This window comes from Aptenodytes patagonicus, chromosome 7, assembly GCF_965638725.1.
Source record: "Aptenodytes patagonicus chromosome 7, bAptPat1.pri.cur, whole genome shotgun sequence".
Lineage (NCBI taxonomy): Eukaryota > Metazoa > Chordata > Aves > Sphenisciformes > Spheniscidae > Aptenodytes > Aptenodytes patagonicus.
Window position 1 is genome coordinate 30,524,388 of NC_134955.1, and position 22,146 is coordinate 30,546,533.

Genomic DNA, 22,146 nt, shown 5'->3' on the forward strand with positions numbered 1-22,146 from the left:
TTAAGGTATTTTACTCTTACAAGCTCAAAGGCATTTAGAAGTTTTGTAACTACAGGACCTGTGGAAAGACTGATGTTAGAAAGGTAGGGCTTCCACAAGCATTTTAAAAGTTTTGCACCCCAGTAAGAAGTCATGCTAGGCTATGAATAGGGTTCAGCCTATGGCGGGTTGGCAGTACTTACATAGGAATAGCTGTTCTTATGGCAGAACTTCAGTGGACTTACTTCTGACAGTCTTCATGATTGTGATATTTTTCCTGTTGTTAGGAAGTCAGAGGTAGAGAGGAAAGGTTTACCATCCTGAAGCATTTTTCCCTTTGTTGTTAGATGTAAGAATGAAAAAAGTAATGTTTTTTGTTTTACATATGTCCACATTCAGGATTTGTAAACTTAGATATGAAGTTCTTGGTGGGCAGTCGAGAGTTTTTACTTCTGTTTTTTTCTCTGTCTTTCATGAAAAAGATGCCATGTCTCAGGTTTTTTAATACCATTTTTCTAGTTTGATAGCATGTAGAAAGTTCCACCATGAGAACAGCTGTAGCTGGGTAATTACTATCAACCCTTTGGTTGGCCTAGTGTAACTTGGCAGCACTCAAGAGCTTTACCATGATAGTGTTTCTACAGTAAGCTAATTTCCTAGGTTTTTTCCCTTGACTCTCTGGATTGATCTTTTGAACTACCCTGCATGTCCCCCTTCCCTGCAGTGTAATGATGTCCAAGTGTAGTTTAGACAGGGTAGTCCTGCCCACTGAAGAAAAACAATATGCATCTCTTGCATGTAGAATCACAGCAATGATACTGTATAAAATGGAAAAGTTAGAGAAAATATCAGGAGGCTTCTGGCAACAAGGAGACTTTATGGATGACCCAGGAGAGCAGGCAAGAATGAGAAGTGCTCTGTGTGTAATGAAATACAACTATGTTGTCATAAAATGTGACCTGTTAAAATTACGTAACCCTGTACCTCTTGCACATGTAATATTTCCAACATAATGGCACGTATCTGTTCAGTAGTTCTGTAATTTAAATAGTATCTTTGTTTGAATAACTTTTGTTCAGCCAGGTTTTTTTTCCTCTGGCTTTATGATGCTTTTCCTTCTCTCGTCAGGCCCTGGGGAGGATTAAAAAAAGGCTGTGGAAGCAGCTATGCTACGTGTTTACATCACCTGTTGTAGTTCAACAGAAGGTCTGCGTCTGGGGAGATGGTGTAATTCTGATATTTTCCAACTTCTTTTCTTTTGCTTTCCCTTCCCTCCACTCTTAGCAGTTAGTAGACTTTAATTTCAGATCCAAGCTTATGTTCTTCTCCTCAGCTGAGGAATTCTTGGAATTTCAGCACTCTGGGTCCTCTAGTACATCCTTTAGTTCACTCTATGAACCCTGGCATAGCAATTAAGGACTTCCGGAGAATTTGGAAGTCTTCAGTTGTGTTTTTGATTTTCCTGCCTTTCTGTGACCTTGTGCAAATGGGTCAGTCTCTGCTTTTCAATGGGGAAGCTACAGAATTGACTTAAAGGCAACTTGGATGCATCTGTTGTCTTAAGAACAAAATGACTTGATAAAAGCATCCAAAAAGTTGCTCCTGTTCATTAAAACTGGATCTTGACAAAGTCTGTAACAAGTAAAGCAAGTGTGAGGAGGAGTTGTTGAAAAATTGCTGGCTGTTTGCATAAGTGATATTCTTCAAGTGAGACTTTATATAGTAGAAGTTAGATTTCTTAAGTTTCTGTAAGCATACAGAGCCACTCAACAGACATGAAACAAAGCTGCGTACTGTTTACAGGCAGTGTTTGAAAGTTGTTGAAATACCTGTGCTGAAATGCAATGTAGTCTTAACTTGGTCACAATTTCAGTAGCCCCTGCATATGTGTTCTGGATCTAGACTGCAAGCAGTATTTGGTTGGACCTCACTAAGATCCCAGGGATGTGGTGTCTCCTGACTTTCATTCTCCTGCTGTCTTGGGGAGCAGTGGTGACGTGTAGCTCTTGACCAGCCTGTCAAGTTCTAAGTGATGCACTGCTTCCTTGGTAAAGACAGTTCATTTTCTCTGTGCTCTACCTGGTCCCAATGCTAACGAGTCTTGCTTTGTGGGAGAATATTTACAAGATGGAACAGATAAGGATTTTATTGGCTTTCATGCACAAAGAGAAACAATACTTCCTTAAGTTCCTGCCAGTGCCAGTACCATACTTTCAAAGTCAGATGAGAATTTGTTCACCTCCATGCTGCTCTTTACACTCATAACAAGAACTGTCATGGCATAATACAGATTCATAGCTGCTCTAAAGGAAAGCTGCAAGAAACCCCAGAAGTTAGTAGTAGTAGTAGTAGAATAACTTACGCCTTTCCAAATACAGAACTTGCCAGAGATCAGAGCTGCTTTCCTGGGCAGAGAAGAATGGTGTCTTTAAAGTCAGCGCGTGTTAAAAATATCTTTGAAAGAAAGCGCGAGATTGTTCTCTAAGGCTAGTAATTTCTCATCTAAGGTCACTCGCCTTGCTCTTCTCTTTCTTTTTTCGAAAGACATGACTTTTTACAAGCATGGAGATAACAGGTAACATGGGAGTGTGCATAGTAGATAACATGGGAGTGTGCATAGCAACTTGTAGAAGTAAGGATGCTTTTCTGTTCAGATCTAGCAGCTATAGCTGATAACCTGAGCATCGCTTTTCTTTGTTTCAGCAGTAATATCTCGATACTTCATAGTACAGGAAGAGGTGTCAGCTTCTCTGCAAGTGAGTAGTTTAGAAGTTTATACCTCTTTCTACACAGAATCTATACTACCAACACTTTGTAGGACCCCTCATGACGTGAATGGAAGGTGATGGAAGACTTGGGAATATTTGAGAGTGGTTTTACTGGGGGGAGGATGCTGCATGGTTTCATTCTTCTTAAAAGACTTCTACAGGCAGTATTGCATACGTGTGTGTGTATGTATGTAGACACTAAAATAGATATACTATATACATACACACTCTTTAATATGTGTATGCCCTTTTTCATATATATATGCGCATACACTTACTATATACTTTACTAAAGGCTACATTGCTACAAAGTATACATTGCTATACTTTACAAAGCTTGTATCTCTAGTGTAGCCTTTAGTAAAGAAGGGCAAACTTAATTTTTCATACGGATTGTTTTCAGTTTTCTGTAGCCTTGATCACACAGCCATGGGAGATGGTGTATTACACAAGGTTTAAAAAATACTGCTAATTTTATGTGGCAGCATGATTCACAGTGGTGGTCACTCTGTGGTGTCAGTAACTAAGGTGGCAATTTTTATGTTGTACTTTGAATTTTAGATAGCCCTGCTGCAAGTTGTGGGTTTTGGGATTGTGTTTTTCTTCTTTTTTTGGTTTAGAAAAGGCTGTGTTTAGTCAGTATGAAGAAGCCAAATACTATATCAAACATTAGGTTATTACAGATCCTGCTTCTCTGTCAAAAAGGAAATTATCAGCTAAGATTTACTGTCTGGTTATAAATCGAGTCCCTTTAAACTAACATAGCTGCAAATTTCACAGGTATAAATTTCATGACTGATCATTGGAAATGTGTATCCTTAACCAGGTGTTAGTTATGCTTGTGTGGTAATTTAGGCTGCTCTTGTTTGTTTTCGTTCCAGTGCTGTATATAGCCTAATCTGTGGTCAGCTGAGTAAGCGCAACACTTTCTCCTCTCTAATCAGTTTCTTAAAACAGCAGTGTGAGTTGCAGATAACTTTAATCAGTACCATGAAAAGCATTTATTAGAGGCAACTTACTGATCCAGTATTGCACAATGCTTTCTTTTCCTGTTCTGTACTTAGTGGGTTTTGTGATTAACTGCATCAATTTCAGGTAAGTATTCAGTTCAGAGGAGGAGGAGATTGCAGCTCCTCAAAAAGAAAGAAAAGAAGGACAAAGGGAAGGAAGGAAGGAAGGAAGGAAAGACAGAAGAGAAGAATAGGAGGAGGACAAGGGTTAGTTCAGGGAACTGGGTGACATAGAGCACAGAATGGAAGTATAATTACGTTTTCTTACTTAAGGAGGAGAAAGAGTTCTGCATTCTGTAAGCAGACCAAAGATTATAATATAAAAAACTTCAATAAAAAGTGTAATACAAAAAAATTGCTTGAACAAGGCTTTTTTTGTTTGGCGGGGGAGGGGAATCACCTGGTACTACAAATGGCCACAAGATTGATATTTAACTCTTGTAGTTGCTACAGCACTGCAGTTGTTCTCTGTCTTCACAGATGGTAGCAAGTTTTCTTGGTCAGGCAAGCATGGAGGAAAAGTACTCTTCAGAATATCATAAATATTTAAAATAATTATTGGGCAGCGTTTTGGAAAGAGCCAAAAATCATACTCTTCACCATGTAAGCAGTTTACTGTATGACGCAAAGAAGCCTGGTTGTATGATGTTCTGACTGTTGCTATCTTAGGTATGAGAGACCATTACCAAGGTGATAACTATCTCAACTCGTGTCAAAAAAATGTTAGTTAGCAAGAGTCTACAGTAGTAGGTTGTAAAGGCAGTTTAATCTTATTCGAAAATGGAGGCAGGAAAGCTCTGCCCTGTGAAAGCTTTTTATCTCACCCATAGTAAAAGCATAAATGACAGAGATGCGTTTTGCCCTTACCAAAATTCATTTTGCAGAGTTGCTAGTGGGAGGAATTCCTCGAGGTGACAGTTAAAATAACCACCTGCTTAGCACTGTTTATTGGCCAGTGTAGCTGGAGATGTTGATTCTTTAATGGTTCTTAATGTTCTAATGTAATCTCTTTTGAGACTGAAGTGAAACTGTTTTGGCCTGAGCTCTATTGCTAAGTAGATACTCATTTTAAAAAACAAAACAAAAACTGTTCCAGGATGCGTGTGAATACAGTGAGGATGACGAGCAGGTGGACATTGAGACCGTGGAGGAGCTTTCAGAGAAGATTAACATTGCCCGTCTGAAGGCCACAGCTGCTAATATCCGACCTTCCAAACAGAAGTAAGCATCCTTGGAGAGCACTACAGTTTTGTATTTTATTGATGAGCTGGCGTTGAATGAACCCATTAAACAACAGGTTTAATATGATGGTAAGATAAAGCAAGGCTTGTGTCAGGCCTTCCTGAGCACTGGTGCTTCCCAGTGTCTGTCAGAACTAAGAGTAGATTTGAGGTGTCTTAGCCTTTTTTTTCCCCTCCCTTCTAATTAATTTGTTCATGGGGATGTGTATCTTGTAATGTAAAATTATTATGAGTGAATCGCCTCCCTTCCTGCAAACTGAATATGAGCAGGGTTATCTTGGTTTTAAATGTGATTTTACAAGCTTTGTTTATTCTTGCTGGTGGACTTGTTATTTTTAGGCAGGAGCAGTAATTGGTTTAATCCCTGATCCTGTAAATGAAAGCTTTGTCTTTGGGACCATTGCCCAAGTGAAGAAAGTATTTTCTTATTTACATATAGTCTGCCATGGTTGGATAGCTTGGCTTTTTTTCTGTTCTGTTTTTGTTTGTTTGTTTTTGTTATTGTTGCTGCCCTTGCATTTATAATGACAAAATGCAAAGTAAAAACACAGCTTACTTGAGGTATGTACAGATGGTCATGGCTATTTCCCAGTTGCACCAAACAAGAGAATGGGGAACGTTGCATTCTTAGTTCTTTTTGTTTGAAGAATTTTTTTGTAGAAACTTTGAAAAATCTGTTTGGTGATATTATATACCTCCCAGCTAGTTCCTATTTTTTTCCTTCAAAGATACAGCTCAACTTTTATCCTTAGATGGTGACTTTGCTATAAATTGTGAAGATCTTTCAGTGAGAGAGAAAAACAGATGTCATGTTTTGTAAAAAAATTCTTTCAAACGTGTATTGTTCTTTGTTTTCTTGAAGCTCCTGAGATATGAGGAAGCTGCTGTTATATATTAGGATAGTAATAAACGTGAGGATTTTGGTTGGTTGTTCTTGGTGGGGGAGGGATTGCTCTGCCATCCGTATTGAATCTGTGTTTTTTTAAAAAGAACCAAAACGTAATAAAAAAAATTACTTTCTGCAGCTAACAGTCAAGGGCTGAATTTATTCTCTTTGGAATATAGTGAAATAGTTTGTCTTTTGCACTATGGGATAATTTTACAGCTTTCAGAACAGCTGAATTTTTTCCAGGATGATGGCATTGGAGATAAGAGTTCACTTTCTTGAGAAAGCTCAACAGTATCCTGCTTTCATGTAGTTAAACAAGGAAGAGTTAATTTCAGGGATAAAAATGAGCAATTCTAGGCTGTTGGAATGTAGTTAATGAGGATAGAGTGCATGAGATGAGTAGTGTTGGGAAAAACTTTTTACCTTTCTTCCAGATACCATGCTCGTAATTCTTCGGATGAAAAATTATCAGAAAAACCTACGAAGGTATATGTTTGCTCTCCTCTTTCCTTTTGGTATCACACCTCCATTTTAAAGATGAACTTTCATCTCAAGTGCAACTCTTAACGCGATTTATCTTCCTTCCATATATTTATAATTAAATGCAAGAAACCAAATGTGTATATGGGGGGAAGGGGCTCAGTCCAAATCTCATTAAAGAAAAAGGACTGCTACTGGCATCACTGGGTTTCAGATTCAGCTTTATGTACGGGAGGAATATCTGCCTTTTATTTATTAGTACATTTGCTTAGGTTTTGTGTTCTTGGCATAAATAACTTTTACAGCACACATAAAATAATGAACAACTGAGAAATGTTTTCATGTATCGAAGAAGACAGTAGGTAGGATTATATAGGCACAGCACCGGGTGAAAGATTTCTGAAAACAATAGTTTAAATAATATGTATTTATGCAACTTAAAGATAACGCAGAATCCTTTCAAACCAAAACTCACTGCAGTCCTTCTGCAGCTTACGCTGTATTTTAGGGTGGCTTTTAAGCCAGTTTCACTAACTGTCCATGATAAGTATCTGTGGTGTACAGGTGATGTCAGGTCTAGAGCTACCTGCTGGGGTGGGGTGGGGCTTTGAGGTGGGGCGTGAGCCTGGTGTATGTCTTACACGTTAGTGCAGACTGGTATGTATGCTTTTGCCTGAGATGGAGATGGGTTCCAGGATGCTCTGCCTGCCTTGCCTTCTCCACGTGTTCTTCTCTCTGCCCTTGAAGTTGCGGCATGAGGCCCTTCCTTGAAAGGAACCTAATGCCCAACACGAGAGCAGATGCAGTTGCAGCCTTACTGTGCTCAGTCTGCCTGTGAGGGCAAAATGGATGTCAAGAGTCAGGTTTCTGGAGACAGTCTTCAGGTTCCTCCTAAGGCCAGCAGGCTCAGAAATAGTATCACTGGACCTGAGGAGTCTTTCCATGATTCACTGGGGTTTGGAGCAGACCTAAAATGATGTAAAATATGTGTTAATACTACTTTTTAAGTATTACTTCATCATGAAATAAATAGCATAATTGTACAAAACCTGTAAGAGTAACGATGAGATAACAAACCTTCAAATCTGTAGAGATTAGTAGTTATGCTTATTGCCTGTCAACCTCTTTGGAACCTTAAGCAAATTCAAAATCAGAGCCTGTCTTTGACGCTTTCTGTTTCTTGGTAGATGTCTGGGGTGATAAGTTTCGATGCCGTCTTTTACATTCTTACCTACAATGTCTCTTGGCCCCAACCCATATATACCCATGAAACAAAATAGAAATCAAACTAGTTTAACTCCAGGGAAAAATTTCAAGCGTCCTATATTTGATGCGATTGTTTCATTCATTAGTAGACTTTTTTGACAACCAAACTACAAAAAAAATTGGCTCAAACATGCGTGATTTTGCTGTAATCCTGTGGCTTACCTAAGTAGCCTTGTGTTGCAAAAAATGAAAGCTTATGAATAGAAGGGACTGCTCATGATCTTTTCCTTTAGGGTTGATGTGATGATGTTAGTAATTTCTTGTTGGTCAGCATTTCATGCTTATTGCGTGTGCTTCTGACGCTGAACTTTCATGAAAACATAATAGCAGAACAGCATGACATGAAATCTTCAGGTGTCTGTAGAAACCTTGTAAATCAGGCATGCCTTTGAACATGGTTTGCCATTACATTACCTTTTTTATTTAAGCTGGTCAATGTGGTTACTTCTCCAGCAGAAACCTCAATTCTGGAACAGAAAGCTGAAGACTGAGGCAGAAGCCTTTGCTCATTACCGCCAGACACACACAGCAAATGAACGCCGGCGACGTAATGAAATGAGAGATCTCTTTGAAAAGTTGAAGAGAACTCTGGGGTTACACAACCTTCCCAAGGTCTCCAAATGCTACATTCTCAAGCAAGTAAGTATTTTGAAGCTTAAGCGAGGAGGAGAATCATTTCATCTGGACAGAGTAATTAAGCTAGTATGAACCCTTTGAGTGAGTCCCAGTGATACTATGAATAGAGAAGTTCTGTCATCTTTACAGGACTCTCTGGAATAAAACAGTATCTGAAAGAATCTGTAGTCCTAAAAGCTTAATCTTGATGACACAGATGCCTGTTTTCAGATTAGCCTTCTCCTTGTTATATTCTTTGTGAATTTAACCATGGAAGGTTATGTCTTAATTCCTTAGTGGTTTACTGTGTACATCAGGCAATGTTAAAATACATTGGACTTACTTTTTAGTGCAGGAGAAGATAGCATTTCATTAAGTATTATAGTGACATTAAAAACTTAATTGTAAAGATGTAAATGACAGGAAACAAAACGTAAGTTGTAGATAACTAATTATGCTTCTCAGCTGTACCTTGAAATTGTAGGATAAAAGTTGGGTTTTTTCTTTAAAATCGCTGAACTTTGGAGGAAGGACGAACAAGATGTTTATCACTTTCCAGCTTGCATTTAGGGAAAGCTGGCATTATGTGGTACTTCACATGCTTTCTCTGAGTCCTAGTTTCTCAAGATGATGAAAACGTCTAAATATATTTTGTAAAGGTTTCTGGGAAGGAAAATTATTTTATTATTTTGTGTATTGTTGGTTTATAAATCAGTTCCCTGACACTTTTCTAGGCTTATGAAGAAATCCAAGGATTGACTGATCAGGCAGATAAACTTATTGGACAGAAGAACTTACTGACGCGCAAACAGGATGTTTTGATTCGAAAAGTATCCACGCTTTCAGGTGAGACTGTTTTTGGATACAGACTAGCTGGAATAATGAAACAAAAGGCTTTTAAGAATGGGAGTGAGTGGAGAAATCCTCTGTGGATCCGGGTGAGTCATTAGTTCACATAAAATTTAGACTCTTGACGCCAAACAAAGACCTGCTAAGCTCTGACTCAGCTATACACTCATCATGCTGATAAGAACTGCTTTTATTTTCCTTCATGCCTAAAGGAAGTGTAAATGATCTCTGTGCAAGCCACAGGCTTGGGTTCCTGTGCATTGGGTATGCTTTAGGGGGCGGAGGGGAGCAAGTCACTTCATTCTGTCATGGGTCACATCCTGAAATGGCTTTTCTGCTCAGTGCTTCACAAGTATGCACAGCTGTCTTTGATCGGTACCAAAACCTCTGACTCCTGTGGTCAACTTCGCAAATAACTATCCTTGTACTGCTTCTCTGAGAACTAGTGCTAGTAGTGTCTAGGAGAAGGCAGCTCTGTCCATAGAACAAAATTGCAGTATATTCTGAGCTGCTACTCATCTAGGCATTTCAAGACAAAACCATGTTGTATTTATTGTGCCTTTCTGTCTCATTTAGAGGTGTAGGAAAGCTGTGACACATGTTCAGCCAGTGTCAAAACGCGTGTGAACAAACAAAACATTGAATTATTCTTGTAATCTTCTTACTGTCTGGGAATAAAAACAGGAGACGACCTGTAAAGTAGAAATGAAAGATACTTAAATCTTGTGTATTTATGTGAATCAGTTTGTGTATATTTGAGGTACTTGGTAAAAAAAACCCAAACATATATATATATATGTATATGTATTTTAAAAGTGTTTTAGTGAACCCTCATCTTAATCCAGAAATGTACGATAGGCCTTTTGGGCAGGGAATGAAAGCAAATAACTTCATAATGTAGTTTTCTGATCTTTTGCATTCCTAGTGAAGTACCTCAAAACTGATGAGGAAAAAATCCTCTCTCAGGAGAGTTAGTTAATTATATACTTAATTAAAGATAGACCATGATGTTAGAACATAAATACTGAGTAGGAAACAAGCCAGTATACTTATTTCAACTTTGATCATATTAAATTGTGTGCATCTGCAGAAAACAAATTATTTATAAAATCTTTGTGTTTGTTCAGGGCTACAATTTTCATGTCAATGGTAAACTGTATGTGAGTTTACCTCTAAATGTCGTTTGAGTAACAGAGTCCATTAGTCCAAGAAATTTCGTACCAGGTAAAAGTAACATTTTGTCTGGTAGTCATACATTTATCATTAGGAGAGATGTGAGGTTCTTTTTCACAGCTGTGGATATTTTCAAATGGTACTTGTTCAGCAAGAGCTAGTGCTTGTCCAAGCTGATTTCTGCTCATCAAAGTGGCAGATAAATTCTAAAATGTATGGATGTTTCTGAAGGAAAAAAAAATCTTGGAATAAATAGATAGTTCCTTCCCTCTGTTATTAAGTATGCTATTTACTTGGTGGGGGTTATCTATTGTATAGTAGTTGAATGGTGTCAACTTAATAGATTTTCATTTCTGTCTTCAGCTCTTTACTTTTGGAAAGAGAGTTTGAAGATAGGTTGACTCTTTGATAATTTTTCTGTAGGGAAGACAGAAGAGGTTGTCCTGAAGAAGCTAGAATACATTTATGCCAAACAAAAAGCAGTAGAAGCACAAAAAAAGAAGAAACAAGCTGAGCCAGAGGAAACTGTTGTAACCTCAACTGCTAGCACACAGCAAGAAGGATCTTCTGCTCCCTCCAGAGAGCTGGCCCAAATGGCTATGACAAATAGAAGAGGCAAACCATTGATACTCGCCAGAAAAGGAGGCCGTGCCACAGGTGGGCTAAAAGCAATGCACGTTTTGCATAAAGGGGAGACAGGCATTGAAGTAGCACCCCATGGGAGGGCAAAATGCTAGCCTGCTTGTGCAGGCAACTTCTTTCTTGAAGCAGAATTGAGTATAGGACCAGGAAGCGTCCATCCAGTAGGTGTGGAAACCATTTGTTTTCAGTAAGTATGAGACCAGCAGTACTGAGGTCTTCAGATGAACGTGACTTTTCAGTTTCAGAATGATGGGAAGTAAATTCCTACTAAGTTGCCCTTCGGTCTCATGGACTTTCACTGCAATCCTGCAGTGATTTCTGAGAGGCAAAGGTGGTTCTTTTTCTGCTGACTCAAAACCTGAAGCTCAACTCCCAGAATACTGGAGTTGCTAGAATAGATTCAGTTTTTAAAACACCCCTCCCCAAACAAGCTAGCTCTCAAGGTGGTGGAAGACTTGCTCTTAAATTAAATGACAGAATTGTCAGACACTTGAGAATTTTTTTGGAGCTGAGAACTTGTGGAGAAGTATTCAGCGTTTATGGAGACTTTCCCACCATAAACGTAAGAAGGAACAAAAGAATGGCAGAAGTCCAAACTTTCATGGTAGTACCACTATAATGCTTGGTAAGGATCTGGTCATGTTTCTTATTTTCGTAATAATAAATAGACCTTACTTGAAGTGGTCTTGGGCTTTTATAAACAACCGATCATTCTGGTTTCCCAAGCCTCATTTTTGTCCAGTCCTGGGGAAGTTTGGCATCAGAATTTGGATGTGGTGAGAGAACGTCCTTTCTTTCTTTGGACTGAACAAGTCCCCTTTGTAATTTCAGCAAGACTGCTCTGATATTTGATCAGGATGCCACTCTGGAGAGTTAGGATTATGTTACACTGCACAAAGAGATAGTACAGACTGGCTCTAGCTGTGTAGGTGAGGTTCCTGGAGCCTGCGTAGCTTCTGTAGCAGCTTTCTAATCTAGGGCTTGTAAACCTTCTAGCTGGAGTTCCTTCCACAACTGTACTTAACACTGGATCGCAGGATATCGTTTGCCATCAAGGGTGCTATGCCAGAATAAATTACTGATTTATATATTTCTTTTTTACAGAGGACACCTCATCTTCTCTTACACTAACTGCTGCAAGCCTAGTGATGACTCCACAGGGGCAGGTGCTTACACTGAAGAGCCCACTGGTACCAGGGCAGGTAGCAGCTGTTCCTTCCACACTATTGCAAGCTGAATTAAAGCCTCGAGCCGTCAGTACTACCATGACAGCACAGCCAGGTATGATCATGTGAGAACATTTTAATGAAAACCAGTATCATGCTGTTCATAGATGTGCACAGCAGTTTACAAAGTAAAATGTTGTTTAATTTTTGCTTTAATTTTTCTTTTTTAACAACTTAACCAAGTGAGGTAGGACCTAACTCTAAGAGAGATTTGATATAATTAACTCAAACTGTCAGTTTATCAGCAGGTCAGTAAAATCTGTTAAATTTTCACTATTCCCAAATTAAGGAAACATAGGGAAGATTTCTTAATCACCTAACCAATCTGTATTTCTATTTTTACCACTTTCAGTGGTATTACAGTGTAAAGTCTTGCCTAGAAGTGCAAGGCTCTTATTTTCCAGGCTTGACTGAGTATCTGTAAGGCTCTTGTTTCCACCTCACCCTCCCTTCCCCTTTTCTTGGATAAGGTATCGCTTCTGTGATGATTCAGCTGCCAGGATCAACAGTTCCTGTCCAAGTAAAAGGAATCCTTACTAACTCTACCATTCCCATTACACTGTCAACTGTTGCTGGAAACCCAGTGCCCTCAACAGTAGTATCAGCTACAGAGCCCCATTCAGGTAGGCTCTTTGTTTCTTATGGATCTTTTTGCTTGCACGCAGGGACAAAAATGAAGGTAAATTGTTTTCTCACTAAGAAGTAATGATAGGTATTATTGTCTGGGTATTCAAAGAAAATCACTGTTAAATGTTTTGAACGGTTTAGATGGGCCTCTAGGGGATTATAGATGAGAGCTTTTTAACTTTCCTTCACCTCACTGATCCTCCTTGCCCTCAGCAAAATCGGAATAAGTGGGGACTGGAATGTGTCTGTGGTGTAATGCATCCTGCTGGGGAAGCTGCAGTGCAAAGTAGCGGTGGGGCTGTTGAAAATCTTTGCCTGTTACATCTGGGCTCTTACTCGGGCACAACCCCTTCCCATACCCTGCCAGCTCTGCTGCCCGTTGGAGAGATGTTTCAAGGCCGAGTACTGTACGTTGGGTCTAGGTGTGGGGTGGTTCCTGCCAATAGTGTGCTGCTTGCCGTCTGTTGTGTTAAAAGCAAGCCACTCACTTCCTGCTTCATTGTAGTCGTTTGGTCATAATGAAAAAGGAAAGTTCACTTCAGATTTGGGGCTGGGAAAAAATCGGAGTGCTATAAATAGGAAACTGCTTGGAGGCAAAAAGTAAGTAACGCGTAGTCCCTGAAATGCCTCTGTAGTATTGTGCACAAAACCAGTATTGCAAAATATGAGCATAGAAGTAAAGCGTGAAAAAACAGTAAGGGAGAAAATTGTCATTCTGCTTTCCTTGTGCATCACCATCAGAATTGTAAGCATTACAGTTACTTGCATTTGTGCCAGCCTGCTGAAGGAGGGGACCGGGCAAGTGGTTCCAGGATACTAGATGTGGAGCTTGCTCTTTTTCTACAAGTTGAAAGTTAAGCTATTGATGTTTTAAGCTTCATTTGACCAAAACTGTGTAAGCGGTTTAAATGTGAATAGCGGCTTACTTGAGGAAGACCTGAAAGTGAGCAGATTATATTTAATTAGGAATTGTCTTGCAGTTAGCATGGATCCTGATGGATGCTGCTTTTGTTTGGTTTTGCAGAAAGCGAAGATTCATTCATGATGCCAAAGATTGTTAATGTAACATCACTGGCTGCTGAGGGAAGCATGAGTCTAAACCTGAACAGAAACAAAAATTCTAATATAGCAACAGCTGCAGGTGCTCAGGCTCCTGAGAAATCCTTGGTTGTAGCGCCACTTGAAAGTAGGAAGAGTGATAGCATCCTTTCAGAAGAAAAAGCCAAACCATGTCCTGGAGACAGTGGCGGAGATGGAAGAAATACCACAGGTCCCACAAAAGTTTTCTTTGAAAATAAAGATGGCTTTCCACAGCTCCGGAACGTATCGTGTACAAAGGAACCTCCAGAGTCCTTTAGCAAAAAGCTCTGCATTGGTGAGTTTGTGGGAAGCCAAGCCAGGAGGAAAGACGGTGATCCTGGAGGGGAAAGGTTAAAATCTAAAGAATTGCCATTCCGCAAGCTGCAGATCAAAGATTCCAGGATAGAAATGGAATTGAGGAAAGTAGCGTCTGCAATGGAGGAAGCAGAACTGGATGCAAGTGAGTTACTGAGCAGCATTGAGGAGAGTGATGACACTGATGAAACCCTCACTTCGCTGCTCAATGAGATTGCCTTCCTCAATCAGCAACTGAACGATGATGCTTCAGCTATGTCAGAACTGCCCAGCACTCTCAACTCAGATTTCTCTCATGAAGATGCAGAAGCTCGTCGGGGAACAGCCAGTGATCTCGCTGCTGCAGATGGGTCTTCCTTCCAGTTTGGCCATTTGGGAGGCAGTTTTAAGGACCTTTCTGAAGTTCCAGAGGGTGGTGGCTCTATAAGCCCTCTCCTGCTGCACCTGGAAGATGATGACCTCACTGATGGGGACAAGAACTCTGGGGAGCCTTCGTCTGAAGCAGATGTTTTAAAGATAGTAATAGGTGCCGAAATGAAGGATCCACTTCCCAATCTGTCCGTAACCAGTGGTGGGAATGGCAAAACCGTAACAACCTTGGCAGAGACCACTAATGTGACTCCACCAGTTTTGCAGATGAAAACTAATCCAGAAGCTAGTAATGCTGACACTTTGTGGAGGCCCATGCCCAAGCTGGCACCACTTGGCTTAAAAGCGGCAAGTCTGCCAGTGGACTCAGAAGGGCAGAGTAATAAAGTGATGCCTTTATTGGCACCTGTAGTTGCAAAACTGACACCCAGTGGGGTAAAAACTTCATTACCTGCAACTGTTCAGGAAGGACAGGATAACAAAGTGATGCCCACGTTAGCACCTGTGGTTACGAAATTGAATACTGCTGGGACCTTGCCTTCAAATTCAGCAGGCAAATAAATGCATATATTTTTTATCAGAGTCTGGAATGGAGATCTGGAGCGGTGAGTTCGGCAACCTCCCTTGTCTGCAACGCTCGTTTTCTGTGTGGCATCAGCACTCTCTTCATCTGAGGGCAGGCCCCAAATTGAGAAACAAGTGCTATGAAACTTTAAGCATGTTGACGTATTTTTACCTCACTGTTGTATTCTGGGTGTTCTCCTTCCCGTTCACAAAACAAGGAAGATGATCTATAACCATTGCTGGGCACATGGTATCCTTCTAAAATTGGGTCCTTCACAGAAATGGTTTGTCAAAGGACTGAGAAACCTAGGCTATTGGAAGAGATTTTTTTTTTTTTCCCCCTCCCCCCTGGTAGGGAGGCAGCTGTCTTGTTGGGGAAAAAAATCTGGATTACTTGTTTTTGTACCAGGCAAATTATCTATGCAGAAATGGGATTGTTCACATTTGCTGTTTTTAATGTTTGCAGAATATGATGAATGTGCAGAAATGAGATTGCAGTTACTCTCAAACTTGTTACCTAGAGCAGCAGAAGGGAAATCTGAGACTGTGCAGAGGGCTGAAGTGAAAAGTTTCTGTTCTTTGGTGCTAGATAGTTCTCTGGCAGAGACTCTTTTTAGGAGCTTATGCACAGAAGATTTTAATAAACATCTATAACTCTCACTACATGGGGAAGAAAATGATATTTCCCAGTGTAATTAGAAGTAGGACAGTATGTTATAGAACTACTAAAAAAACCCTCACTTTCGCCTCCTGCCCCTATACAAATACTCCCTCCTTTGACGCGTAGGGCATCTGGAAGGAAAAATTACAGAGAGTAGAAAGAAATTTGGGCACCCTATTGCTATGTCTTTAAATACATTGCTGAAGTAGCTTGAGTGTTTTCCCAGTTCTTGTTTTCTTTCCTCCTGTCATTCTTCAAGATGTATTTGGTGGCTAGGAATGTTAATAGGAAGTGTTGCTTCATAAAGACACAGAATGCTTTCAGGACTGTTGTAGCCTAGCATAAATGAGCGAGGTGTATATGTGAATGTATATATGAAAATATGTGTATATCTTTCCAAACCTTCCATTTCCTTATAAATTCAGGAAAGGTACTCAGAGGTTTCTCACTGCATTTGCACAAGCTGTGTATAGCAAAAAAAAGTCAACAAAAATGCTCATTACCAGGGAAATAGGGCAGTATTGAATCACAAGATGTATTTTTTATTCTTCTCTGCCACTGCTTACTCAATAACCTGTAGACACTCTTCACTGTTCAGCTGTTGGGTGTGAAGGGCCTACAGACTGTAAAGATATTTATATTTTTGTACACAGTTTTTGTTTTCATAGTTTTCTTGACAAATGAACTTTTCAGCCTAGGAGAGATGATTTGTTAATGAGTGTATACACAATCTTTTCCTATCAAGTTTGTAAATATGAGTTACGGTGCGCTTGAGGGGCTTCTTAACTGCTCCGAAAAGGTAAAAAACATTGCCATGAAAATGATACAGAATTTGGTGGTGCATTTTGCTTTATGTTTAGGAATGTAATCCCCTGTCTTACTGTTCCAGCAACAGCAGCTGGGATTACACCACCCCCCCACCCACCCCCCCCCTGAAATTCCCCATCTTTTGGTGATGCAGGAATTCCATCTTGCCAGCGCTGAGGTTGTGCCGGTGTTGAGAGTGATGTTCTTCCACAATTAGGGAGCAGTGTTTGTACGCAGTGCAACCATACGCCCTGTTCAGTAAGCTGCATCTTCTGGATCTGTCTCTAGGTTAGATCCACCAGGGGATACACGTACCTTGGGTGTGTCCTCGTCTTTTTTATGATTTTATATTATGCTGCAGAGGAGAGAAGCCCTTCAAGCTCGGTATGCGTAAAGTTACTCCAGAGCCTACAGAAAAAGGGTTCTTCACCTGACCATTCTAAATGGTGTGTTTTAAAGCAGTTGCATATAACTCTTTATTGCCTTTTGCATATTTGCTATTTTAATAGTTGATACAAGTCCTGTATTAGCGATTTGGAAAAGAGAGTATAGGTCAGCATGAGAGTCATGCAGGGTCTTACAGTTGTCACTGAATGCCTTAGAAAAGGGAATTTACAAATATGAATAAGTGTTCAGACATACATTGCTTATTATTAAATAATTTTAACCTTATTTTAAACCAGTGGAAATCTGGAGTAACTAAATTAGTTTAGTAGCACTACATCAGACTTAAATTTATTTACCTGGGAATCTGGTTCTGAGCATTTCTAATAGGCTGAAGTTGCTTATTTTATTACCTATGACAGTTTGTTTTGCCAATAGATTTCATTCCTCCTATGCGTGAAACAGCAACCAGAACTCTGCTGCGATTCCTTTCAAATTCCTAATCACTGACCTTTCTTTCTGCACCCCATCCTTTTACGGTTTCAAATGGCTAATCACATCTGAGTACTTTTTAAAAGTATGTGTGCTTTGCACGCTTCTGCGGGACAGAGAAAGCTGTAACATGAAAACCATTCAAATATTATCTAAATAAATGCTGTACTTCTGAGGATGTTTTGTCAGTTATCAAGGTAATGGAAAATGCCTGGGTGTATTTACTGTTTGGCACTGGGCAGTAAGGAATTTTACTGCAACAACAATGTATTGTGTAAAGATGACAGCAAAAATTTTTGGTTCCTGAACGTGATTACTAAATTAACTAAGAACAGACCCCAAATTTGGCTGCAAAAAGTGGTAGTTGGTGCAGTTCCAAGAAGGATCTATGATGGGTTCTACCAGGCAACAAAGCATGTTCGAAATGCTCTTTAGTTTTTCCTCTCCTTCTTCCACCGTCTCATGTCTGCAGCTTAATATTTTGCTATGAATTGAAATGCTGGCTCTCTTTTTTTCGCTCTTCCCTCAAGCTCCCATTGGTTTGGAACAAACCTTTTAAAGATTATATATGCTGTCTTTTGAGGCAATAATGCAAGAATATGACACGTAATGAAAAGATTTTAGAATCAGGAGAACAAAGGAAACCCCTGCAAGGCGCACGTTCTCACTAGACCAAGAGACCTGGAGATTTTCTTTGTTTTTTACACATCTGTAAATAGACTGGAATGTTTTTAAGAATATAATGAAATGTCAGATTTAGCTTTTTTCCTTTTATATATTAAAATATATCTTTCCCTCTTTTCTGCTTTTGAAAAATTGATATTTTTGTAGAAATCTAACAGTACAGGACTCTTAAATAACTGTATGTGAGGGACAAAGTGTAAAACTAAAATAAACCAATCGAGATCGACTAGAAACTGGCTTTGAAACTTCATTACAGGGAGGGAGAGGGAGCAGAAATGACGTGGTGGCGTGCTGTTGGTGACAGGTGGCATTGGACCTGAGCAAATGACCCACACGTATGCTCTGAGGCACAAGTTTTGGCAACGCAAACATCTGGGTTTTGGTTCAAGTAATCAGACAACTCAGAGGAGATTTCTCTCTTTAGTGTTCAGCAGTATGCAGAAATGTTATTGGTTGTAAAAGGGATTTTGACTTGCTAAATGCAGAAAAGGTACTGAAGGGGCTTTATTTTCACCGAAACGCATCTTAAGCAGGAAGCCAATGGGGTTGACGTGTGATCGTGGCATAAAAAGAAAAAAAACCCCAACAGTTGAAGATTAAGTCCACATAAAGTCACTCTCTAGTCTCCCTCCCCCAACCCTAAACTTAGGTTAATCCTTTGTTTCCTTTAGAGAAGTTGTACGACACAGCTGTCTTTATGGGAACAAGTCTGAAGATCTGTCTCCAAGTGAAGTGTCAGAGGAGACGCTTTTTTAGAAGAAATAGATCAAATGGCTGTAACAAGTCACCGTATATCGCTTCCATATCCATTAAATGGAAGATAACATGCTTGCTGAACGTTGTTGGTTGCTGCTTTGTTTGTTTGTTTGTTTGTTTTAAAAAGTAGTAAATGTCTACAAATGAGCAAGTTTGACTTACAGACCTGAGAAAAGAAAATACAATTAAGAGAACAATTATGCATGAGGGTAAGTGATGGACTGGAGAAGAGATGTCACAGAATTTTTTTTTTTTCTTAGACGAAGATCAGATCTCACAGGAGAGAATGAATAAAAATGGGTGATACAGTCAGGTAATGTATTTTTGAAAACTTATGATGAAACCCTTCAGCAAGGCCTCATCCCAGGACTCCTTATTTTAAGGGGAAAAGTTACTTCTTGGAATAGAAAGGAACAGAAGCGTAAGGTATATCCAGTCAGGCTTGCAATGGAAAGAACTCATCAATAGAGTCCCATGATGATCTGTGCTGGGGACCTATGTTTTCCAGCATATTCATTGTGTTCTTGGAAACACAGGGGATGGTAGAAATAAGCTCAGTTGACTATGAAAAGTTACAGGGAGTCTTTGTAATAACTGATTTAAGGCCAGATTTGAGTCCATAAATGCAATGCAAAACTGTGCAGGGGACCAGTTTCTCCTTAATTAGCAACGAATGGAATCTAAATTAATTACTGTCATTTGGGATCATGGTAGTGGAGGAATTGTGGTGTTATCCGTGATCACTTAAGCTCAGTGCACCATCTATTTGCCCTTTTAACTGCTTCTACAGACCAAGAAGGTGTCATTACACCACTGTGTACTTGGTTGTTCCTTTGCATTTGAATTTTGTGTTGCCTCAGCCAGCACCTTTGTTTGTCTTGGGTCTCTTGGGAGCTGGAGGCCCATGACAGGTGACAGCTCTTTTGGAGGTCCCCCCTCTTCATTTTGAAACAGAATTCTAGCCCTAGAAAGATTTGGAGTCTCCACTTGTCTGAGCATCTTTTCTGATGAAGAGGAAAGCCGCAGTCTGTCCTTCCCGCCAGCCGCCTGGGCCTCACAGGCTGCCAGCACACAGTCCATTTTGCATTCCAGTGCATTTCAAGCACCTGGAAAGCCCTTTGCCCCAGGTTTGCAGCCGCACAACCTCCAGCATGTTCATCAGCACGAGCACGTCCCTGCGCCAGCAAGGCCTCCGGGACTTACGGTTATGTCTGTCAGTAATCCACTTATGCATCCACCCCGCCAGCCTAGAGTGTCTGACCTGTGTCAGTGCGTACACGAATGCCCCTGCCCTCCCCTGGTTCAGCGAGGCCGCGCTTTAACAGCCCCTTGCTGGCAGCAGGATTCCTGTGATACAAAGCACAAGCGAAGGAAGACTTCTCCTTGCTTCAACAGTGTTCACTTACATGGTCCACCTTGATCTCGTGAGGGTTCCTTGTTTTTTGTAGGACTGTCTCTGCACAGAACTGTGGTTCCTCGAGGTTACAGCTATTGGCCCTGCCTCTCCTCCGGTGAAAAGCAGATGCTGGAAATCAAAGCTGAGGGACTTGAACGCAGAGGCGACTTTCTAACAGGCTGTCTTTGCAGCCTTCGCTCCATGGCTCTCAGCATGAGGGTAGCAGCCAGCCGGACCAGGATCCCTGCCTGTGTGAGATGTGGATGTGAAGGTGTGTGTGGGTGTATCGACACCACCCTGGAGAAGGCGGGGGTCAGTAAGGGCAGCCATGCCTGTCTGGCCACAGTCACAGTCTACGTGTGTGTAAGCGGGAGGGCTGTGGTGCTACAACAGTAGGGCTCGCTCTCTACTGTGCCAGCCTGCTGGGACCAGCTCCAAGGAGGAGGAGACAGGCTTTCCTGCATGGTTTTTTTTACTTCCTTTCTTCTCTCTGGCGGGTGGCAGGGCTCCTGTCTCCGCATGGGCCTGGGGGCCCCTGTAGTTCCCCTGTCCAACACGGAGGGGTGCCCCCTTGCAGGCGCCGCAGCACGCCGTGCCTTGTGGGCTAAAACCAGGCAATTAAACGTAAGCTAAAAAAAGATACACAAACATAAGCCGTATGCCATTTTTAGTGGCTTTCAGTTGTGATTAACTCCTTAGACAACAGCTGTATGAAACAACTTGCCTGGCTCCTCGGCTCTTCCTGAGCTGCTCCTCTGGCTAAAGCTGGGGCTTGAGGGCCTGCTAGGGCAGGGCTGCGTCTGCGGCCATGCAGCGAAAAACACGAGGTATGCAGCTCTGCCCCTGTTTCTGCAGTGCACGGGGCTGCATGGGCACAAAGCTTTTGGGCAAGGTCTGTAGGCTGGCATGGGTCTGCACAGCTTACATTAGCAACAGGCTCCAATTGCAGCTGAGGCTCCTGAGCCCCACAAGGATATAAAATACTTCACATCGCTGAGGTGCCAAAGGACCTGGAAAATGGACTTTGGATCCCTGGACTTTGGGATCCAGTCATATGTGATTGTTACTAGGAAAAAAATGTAAAATAACCCCAGTGTTATCACCAATCAGCTTAAAAAAGAGGGGCCAGGGTTTGTTTTTAAACTCAGCTGGATCCAATCTACATAAAAAACTAAATGGGAGGATGAACGTATGACAAAAGCTTGCTGGTTTCTGGAACAGTGCAATGTGTTTTCAGTCCATGGGGACTGGGTGACTGATGACCCCCGCCCTTTGCCTGGACCTTCTGCAGTGTGAAAATACAATCAAAGACTTGTTTAGTTTATAAGTATGTGATTGGTCTCATTAACAGGAGGCCCATTAGCAGGACAGTAACAGGTGTTACTTTACAGGTGTTTTTAGGACAGCACACCACTGTTCCTCCAAAGGACTGAGAATGGCTGTTGCAGCAGCACGTGCTGCTGTAACCTCCTGTTGAACACCTGTCTGGGATTTCCCACAGCAGTAAGAGGAGAAGGGTGCGTCTGTGCTGGAGGTGATGGGGTGGTTTGGCAGAAGCAACTGGGGAAGTCACCAGCTCTTGCACCACCCATCCCTCCCTGCCTCCACGGTGCCCTGTGTGCCAGGCCCCCTGGTAGGAGCTGTACAAGCTGCCCTTAGCCTGAGGGGCATGTGGTCCTCTTTCTCCCCTTCTTCCTGCTTGGGCCTGGACCTCTGAGTCCCCATCCTCTGCATAAGGAAAAGGGGCTCGGACCCTGCTGCTTCCCACACTCTACCCTGGCCTGCCATTATACACACACAACAGCACTTCAAAGCCCAGGCCTGTGGCTACACTCGCCTTGTGCCTCAAAGTCAACTGCTAAGCAGATGCTGG

General features: G+C 41.2%; 1 protein-coding gene across 6 annotated transcripts in view; it reads left to right on the forward strand.

The window, feature by feature from the left end:
• The window catches only part of MGA (MAX dimerization protein MGA), a 61,971-nt gene extending 46,218 nt beyond the window's left edge, over window positions 1-15,753 (forward strand). For 5 of the 6 annotated variants that reach the window (XM_076344638.1, XM_076344637.1, XM_076344639.1 and 2 more), the window contains 8 exons: window positions 4,854-4,978; window positions 6,322-6,373; window positions 8,087-8,272; window positions 8,983-9,094; window positions 10,694-10,927; window positions 12,017-12,193; window positions 12,609-12,761; window positions 13,790-15,753. In XM_076344638.1, the coding sequence (XP_076200753.1) occupies window positions 4,854-4,978; window positions 6,322-6,373; window positions 8,087-8,272; window positions 8,983-9,094; window positions 10,694-10,927; window positions 12,017-12,193; window positions 12,609-12,761; window positions 13,790-15,090 (2,340 nt within the window). In that variant the 3' untranslated portion in view covers window positions 15,091-15,753. The remainder of the gene's footprint in view (window positions 1-4,853; window positions 4,979-6,321; window positions 6,374-8,086; window positions 8,273-8,982; window positions 9,095-10,693; window positions 10,928-12,016; window positions 12,194-12,608; window positions 12,762-13,789) is intronic. The other variant, XM_076344641.1, reaches the window with a different exon arrangement.
• The last annotated feature ends 6,393 nt before the right edge of the window (window positions 15,754-22,146 follow it).